This window comes from Paralichthys olivaceus, chromosome 5 (assembly GCF_024713975.1).
Source record: "Paralichthys olivaceus isolate ysfri-2021 chromosome 5, ASM2471397v2, whole genome shotgun sequence".
In the NCBI taxonomy this organism is placed as follows: domain Eukaryota; kingdom Metazoa; phylum Chordata; class Actinopteri; order Pleuronectiformes; family Paralichthyidae; genus Paralichthys; species Paralichthys olivaceus.
In genome coordinates, this window is record NC_091097.1 from 23928508 (window position 1) to 23939216 (window position 10709).

The 10709-nt window shown below is 39.6% G+C and overlaps 1 protein-coding gene across 3 annotated transcripts; it reads left to right on the forward strand.

Moving 5' to 3' along the window:
- Positions 1-672: 672 nt before the first annotated feature.
- On the forward strand, positions 673-9930 carry prrg2 (proline rich Gla (G-carboxyglutamic acid) 2). Of its 3 annotated transcripts, none has more exons than XM_020102951.2 (7): positions 673-826; positions 910-1006; positions 2969-3141; positions 3502-3535; positions 3793-3925; positions 6359-6502; positions 8056-9930. In XM_020102951.2, the coding sequence occupies exons 2-7, from the start codon at positions 922-924 to the stop codon at positions 8096-8098; spliced, it is 612 nt and encodes a 203-aa protein (XP_019958510.2). In that variant the 5' UTR covers positions 673-826; positions 910-921; the 3' UTR covers positions 8099-9930. The 3 variants fall into 3 exon arrangements, with proteins under 3 accessions (XP_019958510.2, XP_019958511.2, XP_019958512.2); XM_020102952.2 differs by having other exon boundaries at positions 697-826; positions 3793-3916; positions 8056-9267; XM_020102953.2 differs by lacking the exon at positions 8056-9930 and having other exon boundaries at positions 697-826; positions 6359-6506.
- The last annotated feature ends 779 nt before the right edge of the window (positions 9931-10709 follow it).

The window sequence follows — 10709 nt, forward strand, 5'->3', positions numbered from 1 at the left end:
GTAGTATTGAAGTATTTAATAGAAGTATTTCTGATTCTGAAATGATAAATGGTAAATGGCCCTTTATTTATATAGGGCTTTTCTCGTCATGATGACCACTCAAAGCACTTTACAGTACAGTAATGTTCGTCTATGTTCAGCACACTGTCTATTACATCACTGACACACTAGTGGCACAGCAGTCAGCGGCAATTTGGGTTCAGTCTCTTGCTCAAGGATACTTTGGCACGCGGAATGGGGGTGACTGGAATCGAACCACTCTATCTTCTCTCCCCTCATATCTTGATATTTTAAATCAGTGACTCAAATTGTAGAACTCATTTAATGGTCTGATTTACAATTGATCAAATTAAAACCAAATGCATTTGTAAGGCAGTGAACCTGGGAGTCTTGGGAGCATCTGCATTTTGCTCATTTTGCCTTGTTGGTGAAAATGTTTATTATTAGTTATTACTTATTGTCTTTAAGTAAAGTATGGCAACTGCATCGACATTTCACACACACACACACACACACACACACACACACACACACACACACACACACACACACACACACACACACACACACAGGTGTGGATAAGGCAAGCATGCACTCAAAGCCAGTGTACGGTGAGTAAATAGACAGGTTTGTGGAGGTTCCTCCCACCAGCTGGTATGCTGCTCAACAGGTTTGGCACAGCAGCATAACATCTTTTTCTCCTGACGGTTTCAGCACAGACCTGAGTGTGAATTCACAGTGGTGCTTACATGTTTCCGAAAATCTAGCACCAGCAATATTGTTCTCCCAGAAACCTCGGACAGACAGAGCAAACTGCAGTGGACAGGTGAGTGTTTGAGGCTTATCCGTCAGAGTACAAGTGTTGGAATCCCTTCCACTGAGGCTGTTTCCTGTGTTTTTTCCATGTAGTTGTTTGCTACAATGGCAGCCATATCAGAGGTGTGGATCCTGGCATTGTCCCTACTGCAGCTGGCCCACTGTGCTGTCACCTCCAGGCAGGCTCCAGGTAGATAACACGTCTGCTCAGCTTGTAGAAAAGCACTTTGAACTTACTGACACGTTTATGTAGCTTGTGAGTCTCTTTCTCATGGCATCAGAAACATACCTCACATTTATGGGATATAATGACAGGATATAAGAAGTGAAATGTAATCGGCAGATACTCTGATTAAGCTCTGTGTGTTTATGATCATGGACATTCAGTCTGAGTAATTGAATATCTCAAATGCAAAAGTAACATGTAATTCATCTGTTTCTATTGGTATTTAGTCTTCTTACATTGAGGATGAGAAGAGGAAAAAATAGGCCTTGGTTTATTTAGGTCTAGGTCTAGGTTTATTTAGCTTATCTTTCATAATTTCTTTTTCATTTTGAAACTATTTTAGTATTTCATGATACACTGCCTGGCCCAAAAAAACGTCGCCACCAAAAAAAAAGGTCACACACTCTAATGTTTCGTTGGACCGCCTTTAGCTTTGATTACGGTATGCATTCGCTGTAGCATTGTTTCGATAAGCTTCTGCAATGTCACAGCATTTATTTCTGTCAGTGTTGCATTCATTTTTCACCAAGATCTTGTATTGATGATGTGAGAGTCGGAACACTACGCAAAGCCTTCTCCAGTGCATCCCAAAGATTCTCAATGGGGTTAAGGTCTGGACTCTGTGGTGACCCATCCATGTGTGAAAATGATGTCTCATGCTCCCTGAACCACTCGTTCACAATTTGAGCCCGATGAATCCTGGCATCGTCATCTTGGAATATGCCCGTGCCATCAGGGAAGGAAAAATCCATTGATGGAATAACCTGGTCATTCAGTATATTCAGGTGGTCAGCTGACCTCATTCTTTGGGCACATAATGTTGCTGAACCTAGACCTGACCAACTGCAGCGACCCCAGATCATTGCACCGCCCCCACAGGCTTGTACAGTAGGCACTAGGCATGATGGGTGCATCACTTCATCTGCCCAAATCCAGGTGGCGACTTTTTTTTTGGCCAGGCAGTGTATTTTCCCATCACTCCTTTAAAGGTTCAGTGTGCATGTTGCAGCAGAATACTAATTTCACCCTCCCCTTCCCAACATGAAAGAAAACATGCAGTGAACTTCATGAAATCTCAAAAGGTTTTAGTTTGTCCAGTTTGGATGACAGTAAAAAACATGGCGGCCTCCACAGAGAGGACCATGTCCATGTAAATATTAAGTATTTAAATATAGAGGGCCCATTCTATGGTAAAGAAACAACAATTCATACAATTTAGATGAAACACACCAGTGCAAACATCACAAGGATTATTTTATTTTATTCAATTTTTTGACTGAAAATCCCTTTCACCTTAATGTTACACACTGAACCTTTAAGTCACATAACCTTTTTCTCTCTAATTTTAACTTTTAAAAAACAACCCTTTATTCCACCTCTTTTTCTATTTTATTAGTCCCATAAACTTTGAGATGTTGAGCCTCAATGTGTTATGCTCAAACAGTCCAAATCTGCATTAAAATGAGTTCCTCTCCTTCCAGCAACTAGTCAGGCACACCCCCTAACAAAGGCAGGCAAAGCAAGAGTAGAGGCCAAAATTTCCTAAATATGTCGGAATCTGTTAACCAATGGAAACAGTGGGCCAGCTGACCAGTAGACCAGACCGGCTGTATCAGTAGTATCAGAAAAGTGATGAGTATTTGAACATATTGCGTATGTGGGCCAGCGAGTTATATGTGCAGGCTGATGCTTCCCAGGAGCATTACTGGCTACGCATCTGTTCCTGCTGGAGACATGTTTTTTTTTTTAAAACAAGTAGATTCAGTTTAAAAAAATGCTTAGTCATTTCCTAAAACAGCAGGTTTTTATCATATGACACTCAAACAGGAGGCAATAGTGTGTTTGTGGGGGAGTAGTTTTTGGGGGGCGTTGTATTGCTTTCAGTGGGTATGTGCTCTGTGAGTGTATGAGGCCTGTGTCTTTCAGGAGAGCCTGTGTTGTTGGATGAGCAGTCAGCGAACTCCTACCTGTCGCGCACACTGCTTTATAACAGCTGGGACTTTGAGCTGTTGGTGTCTGACAATTTGGAGAGGGAGTGTCATGAGGAGCTGTGCAGCCATGAGGAGGCCAGAGAGGTGTTTGAGGACGATGCCAAAACGGTAATGCTGGTTGTCACTGACGCCCTTCTCCATACCAACTGAAGTGTTAACAGTGACAATTATATTTTAAAGGGAGTCAGAAATCATTGTAAGGTTTTAATTTAATTCACTTCTCCTCTAATGAAGCATCTTTGAATGGTTTTCAATTATCACTGCAATCTGAGTTGAGAGAACTGTGTATTCATGCAAATGATTATGATATAACTCCCAGAATTATCACCTAAATATGATAAGAGGACTTTTATGGCATGTCCATATTGGCTTCAATGAATTGTCACTTGGTGGTCACCTAATGTTTTTTTTTTTTTTTCAGTTCTATTGAAACTATATCATTCAATTTTCTTTTGCATCCATTTTTAGGAAATATTTTGGACCTCCTATGTCAACAGTCAAGGTAATGGTTTAAAGGATTAATACTATCCATGACAGTGGTCTATAGGCTTTGGTAATGGGCTCATTGACTATAATTGCTTATTCTTGTCATTTATTTTAAATGCTTAGTTATACTGTCCACTGGCAAATTACAGAGTGAAGCTGGTGTACTACCTACCAAAGAGTGTCTCTGAAAACAGTTTAAGAGCAAGAGTTTATACCACTAACAAAAGTTTAAAAAAGACAATGTTTTGATGGTAATTATGTTTGATTTTTAAGCGCATACTCCCAGAGTGGATGTGTCGGGGCTGGTGGCAGGTATCCTGGCTGTCCTAGTGGTTGCTGTTATTACCACTGTCCTGGGAATCTACTTCTACAAAGCTAAGAAGAAGGATAGGATGAGGTCAGCCCAGTAAGTTAACCCAGATGTGAAACATTTGAAAACAAATTGCGAATTCAAATCAGATTTATGATACTCCCTTAAGGAGGAGAATAGGCATTTGAGAGCCACTGAAAAATGGTATTCCAAAAGTTATACAGAGTAGTGTGCCAGTGAACCCTCAGCAAAGCCACAGTAAGCACATTGGGAAGAGACTGATGGGAAAATGCAATGAATGAACGAACCCAAGTCATTGGAACTTCCTAGAGTTCCGCTGATTATGTTTGCTATGTGGTTGCTCAGCTTTTTTGCTAAAACTTTGTTATTATTTTCAAATCACAATTTAGCAGGGCAATAGGCCTTCAATTGCCAGGATCAGTTTTGTCTCTATCTTTTTTATAGAAGACAATTGTTTGCTTCGTTAATGGAGGCTGGGAGCCTCCTGTTTTTAAAAGAGATGCAAATCATTCTCAACAATATAGGTGTGAGAGAATTTTGAAAAGCCCCATAAAACTCTGGGCCAACCGCCTTTCTGGTAGGAAATGCTTTCATTGCCTCCTGTACCTCAGACAATAAGAAATCCAAGTCCAAATTTTCCCTGAAAGCGGCATACGTTGTGAAGGTTGACGCGAATCAAAGAAACAATCAAAGTCTTCCTGTGTAGCTGTCGATTTGGATGTGTACATTTCTGAATCTTTCAAGTCTGTTAGCATCAGACCAGATTTGGATTTTATTTTGTAGATGGCTCGTTTCGCTTGTTCTCCCTTTAACTGTCTCACCAATAACCTCTGTGGTTTGTCACCAAGCTCAAAGTGTCTCTGTTTAACTTTGACTAGTGTTTTTCCAATCTGCTCCCCAAAATGGAATTATATTCATATTTTAATTTAAGAATATTATTATAATCTGATTGGAGCAAAGAGTTTTTATTAACCTGTTCATCAGCCAGTAATTCTCTATTAATCTCATCAAATCAATGATCTATCTTGATTCCATGTAGCATCATAAGAAATAGTTTGTCCTCTAATATAGGCTTTAAGTGTCTCCCACAATGTTGAGTCACTCACCTCGCCATGTTCATTGGTCTCAAGGAACTGTGAAACGTTTGCTGTTTTTAATGCCTTGTCTGTGAGTAAGAGGGGATTAAATGATCTTCAAGTGTGCGAATACTTTACTACGCTTAACCGGGCGACCTAAACCACAAACGTTCCAGGAGACCAAGGATATAGAATCAAACATATTACTCGTTTATGATGCCTTGAAAACATGAGATTGAGCATTGACCAACAAAATATTCATAACATTTTAAGCAAATACAAACTTAGCATTCAGACGGGCAGCACATTAGCAGGTGCATGAACATAACCACCACCCAATGCTTCCCCAAACAAAGTAGAGTTACCCTCATCTGCATCTGGGATCACCGGCTGAAAAAGCAGCCAAAAAGAACCGATTAGACAGCGAAAAGACAAAAGATATTGTTTTGCTGCTAGTAGTAGTTGATAAAAGCATAATCTTAATATTTATTTCTTTGATTGTTTTCAGTGAAATAGTTGTTGTTATTATTAGTTATTGAAATGATGAGGTGTCTGAAACTTGAAATCTCTCGAATAACCAGCGGAGTACGACTCTACGGTTTCATCACCCTCTAGCTCTGATCGGTGCCAGGACCTGAGATTGCGGAGTTTAGTTCTCTGAGGTGATTGGCTTTCGCCAATTGTCACGCAAATTCTTTGGCAGAGTTAGAATATTTCAAGGGCAAGAGGCTCAAAATTTGTGTCTTTGCATCGACTTAGTATGTAAACTCATCACATGGAACATTTGCATTCAAGTGAATGTCTGTGCCAAATGTAATTATAGACAAGTGACAGGCATTCCGGGGCGGCTGTCTCCCCCATCTGTATGCTGAAGTGTCCTCGGGCAAGATGCTGAACCCCAAATTGGCCCTCATAGAACAAAAAGTGCTGCTAATAGATGCACTGTATGAATGTGTGTGTGAATGGGTGAATGGCAAACTGTACATTAAAGCACTTTGAGTGGTCACCAAGTCTAGAAAAGCTCTATATAAATACAAACCGTTTACTTGATTGGCTGAACATGAACTAAACTGGTTCATCTCTATCAGACATTTTTCTTGTGCACAAATACTTTGAACACATTTTCCATTATGTTACGAACTGTTTCTTCTAATTAATGTTGTAAATACACTCAGTTACATGTGGCATCTATTGCACTTGTGTCCGCCCTGAGAGAGGGACCCCTCACATGTTGCTCTCTCTGAGGTTTCTACTGCTTTTTGGTAGTTTTTCTTTACTCTTGTTGAGGGTGAAGGGCAGAGGCTGTCACACTTCCTTGAGCTCTATGCGACAAATTGTTATTTGTGAATATGGGCTATACAAATAAAATGTGATGGTTTGTTGAATAGTTCTGATTTGGATGCCTGCTGCTTGCTGTTTGCTTGTCCAACAGCGCTCCAGTGAGGATGGCAGCAGATGGCCGTCCAGCCCCAGAGATGGTGCCCCTTGCTGGGATCACTGCTCCGGGTCTACCCAGCTACAATGAGGCTCTGAACCGCAGTGGGCAGCATGATGCCCCACCACCACCTTATTCAGGGTAAGTGGGTGCTCCAGTAAGGACATACGCCTTACTGGAATCAAAATGTATCTAAAATGTACCTTTTATGACCAGTTTCTGAGAGAGAAACACATTTCATGTCATGTAGGTTTCCCCAAATCACAGGAAATTATTACATTTGCAAAGGAAGTACCTGAATATTTAAAACTTTTCCACACCACAATCATCTGCACACCATTTTACGTAATCAAACTTTACAAACAGGGATACATACACACCTTTTACACTAGATGAAATAAATGGCTACATCTCTTTCTCTAAATGAATAAAGAATAAACCAATATACTGCATCTCATCAACACTTAACCACAAGCATCTTTTCTTGTCTTTCAAAGTGTTTTTGTGTGTTGGTTACAATATATATTGCACAAAACAGAAATCCATGGCACTGACACTGCTCTGCACATGACATGACTAGTGTGAGCTGCTGTATTTTGACAGTTATGTGATCATTTTGTTGCTTCAGTGACAGTCTGACAGTTGAGACGTTTTATTTTGTGTGCATTAGTACGTGCATGAAATTTCTCTTTGTCGTAGTCGTGATCCTGGGTACAAACTTTTTAATACCTGTCAAACTGCTTATCCCTCTCCCAGTCATGGAATTAACAACTTGGTCATACAGTATGCACAAGACATGCTTCCGTCCCTTCGCAAACATATATATCTCCAGGAATATTTGATTGAAAATCTGCCAAAAGAGATATCATGGTGACAGAGAATGCAGAAGCCTGAGATGAATCATCCGGCAGATGGGTGAACTCGAACAAATGTGAAAAGCCTGCTTTGTGAGTCCTGTATCATGCTCCTCACAGAGATATGGTTAACACCAGCAATCCCTGACCCTACATATAAAGGCTCAGATCAACCGACTATCAAACACAGCCATGAAACTCATGGGAGTTCCTGAACATCCCAGGTCCTTTTGCAACAAAATCAGAGCTAACAATGTTCTCCATTCTGAGTGCCAGGACCTCCCCACAGGTAGATGTTACAGGGTTCTGCAGGCACCACCAAGGCTTAAATATGCATATGTTATTGTTAATCGCCATTTTTGTTTTGCAATATATGTAGATTTTGATTTTTAGATAAATGCCTGATGGATGAATACATTTGATTGTGCTTATATACTGCAGAGACTGTGTTCTTCAAGGCAAATTTCCCACTGGGACAGTAAAGTCTATCTTGTGGCATTTTTTAAAATCTTTATATAATAAAGACGCTGACTTCTTCAAGTTGGGGTCTATTGGTCATTCAGGAAAACAAAACATGAGATGAAGTATTACAATTATATAAAACACAAAATCAAGGAAACTTTTCCAAAGTTCTCTTGATGAGAAGTTATACTTTTTCATTGCTCAGACAGTATTGTTATAAAGTGTGTGATGTATTTTGTTCATCTTGATTAATGTATTACTTCCTCGTCTTCTTTGGAATTCACAGTACAGTACAGCAGCTAATCTCACATAACATAACTTTTTGAAGCACCTGTGTAAAAGAACGCTCACAAAGATTCTTCCTGTCTTTGACCACAGGGGTGCGCCGTCAGAGCCCGCTGATCCTGGAGACAACGAATAGGAGGGTTGACAAAGCTTCTTCAAATGCCTAGTGGGAAAGATTTGAGTCTACCTTTTGAATGTGTGTGTGTGTGCACACATTGTGCTTATGAGTGAAGTTGGGTCACAGTAAGCATAGAATAAACTCTTCTGAAAAGGTAGAATGAGATGTGGAGAGGGTGAGGAACAGGTCTTGCGGGTTTCACCTCACGACTGTATTTCATTTGTTGGGTAGTTTTGAGTTGAGGGAAAAATGGACAATTCATTCCTAGAGAAAAATGGTTTAATGCAATAAATTGCATAACAATTACATAAAGCTCCAATTATTTTATTCAACTATTGCAACTTGACAGACCAGTATAGACAAGTGCATGTGTGTATAATTTAAGTCAGGAGAATGTCTCCACGTCACATATTGGAACCTGTGTTTGTTGTAATCACAGCAGTTTACTTGTATTTCAGAGGGGCTACAGAGACTACTCCACACTGTGTGTGTGTGTGTGTGTGTGTGTGTGTTTGTGTGTGTGTGTGTTTGTTACCTCTTTATGACGTTTTCTAGCATAAACAATGACATTTGTAACTAATGATGTCATCACAATCACCACCTTTATATGCAAAGTAGGCTCTAAAATAAAAATAAATAAAATGCTCTAATTTTATACACATGCCAATTGGCACTGCAGATGAATAGGATTTTAAAAAATGAACTAAGACATTTCACCACAGAACTTAACCAGTTAATGACATACATCAATAAATATGTTTAAATGTGCAGATTAGCTTGCTTGATGAATGTAGGAGAAATCTACGGATCCAAACTGATGGCAGTAGAACAAACACCATGTAAATGTGTAGTTTGGGAAGTTTTCTTTCCATTAGAGTAAAGGAAGACGAAGAACACAAATAGACCAAAATCTCAAAATTGACCAGTATGAAAGACACATTTTTTTGCCTCTAGTGTCCTGCCTTAAACAGTATCTGTATCATTTTGTTTGTAGGCTCCTCATCTAATATTCATTCCACTTGTTGTTTGCTGATGGATCTTTATCAATACACGAAACAGTCAACACTCCCTCAAATGTGAAAGGAGGGATTTGTTAGAACACTGAAACTAGGTCCTTATCAACATCTGTTCATGTGTGTGTGTTATTCTAAATATATACTAGAAATAAAAAATTACAGTTAAACAACTATTCCTATAGTCTCTCAATCCCAAACTCTCTTCGCTCCCATCTTTTCCACCGACCCCTCCTCTCCCCTGTTTTTTGCTGCACAGTCACCAAAGTGCTACCTTGTGGCTCAGGGGTTAGAGTGTATCCTTTAACCAGAAGGTTGGCAGTTCAATCCCAGCCTATACCAGTCCACATGGGCAAGATACTGAACCCAAAATGTTCCCTTCTCATAGAGAAAATGCTGCACATACAGTAGATGCACTGTATGAATGGGTGAATGTAAAACTGGACACTGTAAAATGCTTTGAGTTTATGTGTGATTTGGTGCAATACAATTAAAACTGAATTGAATTTAAAAGGTTTCGGTTACTCTGTCGCCACTGGGCTACACAATGTGCACGTGACAGCTGCACTGCAGATCTGCAGTGTGTCTCCAGCGGAGCTGCTACATGAAGTATCTGTTGACTTGACTGTATTTCCTCGAATAAAAGCAGAGCACCCAATGCCACACTATGGTATGAAGCCGTGCATCTTCTGGTCCTCTATAAAACCTTGTTGAAACAAGGCAATGGATTCAGTCAGCAGAAAGAGTGCTTTTACTTAGCAGGTACAGGAAGTGTTGCAAATATTTATGTTTGTGTCATATGCAACAGATGGACATTAAAACTGTGTTGAAAGACCACGTTCACTATCTTTTTTGCTGTGAACCATTGATGGTAAGTGGGGGACAATAGGCGAGACCTCGATTTTCTAAGAGTGTGCAGTGCAGACGCTCTGATCTGATAACATGGGATGCTCACGCTACCAGTGATGTCCGCGCATCAGCATTCCTGTTGCTGTAAGTTTGTTGAATTCAGTACACTTAAAATGCTATTTGTACTGTTACTGTTGATCATTTAAAATTCTGTGACAATGATTACTCATTACTGCATTTATGTTTTGCAATTTCAACCTCTGTACATTTCTTTTTATTAATTAGTTTAAAGTTTTGATAATAAACAAGTTCACAGATTATGTGTTGGATAAGCAGATATAATTTTATACTTTCACTCGGAATGGGGGATAGATAGTGTACAGATTTACTTGCACAGTCAGTTGTCACCAAAATTACATTACACTGTTGCTCAGTGTGTGGTGAAGCTGCATGTTGCAGCTGAATAGCCCTCACCTCATCCTCCCCTTCAGAAAAACTCAAAAGGTGTTTAGTTTGAGTTGAGTTTACTGTGAAAAACATGGTGGCCTTCATAGAGAGGACCTGCTCCCGATGCAAATACAAAGTTTTTAAATATAAAGGGCTCATTCTAGGGTTAAGAAAACAATAATTTGTACAATTCAGATGATTATACACCAGTGAAAACAATACTAGGATTTTTTTATATAAAATTTTTGCCAATTCACTTTTCACCTAAATCTTACACACTGGACCTTTATGTCCCTGGTATAATGTTCATAGTAATCCGG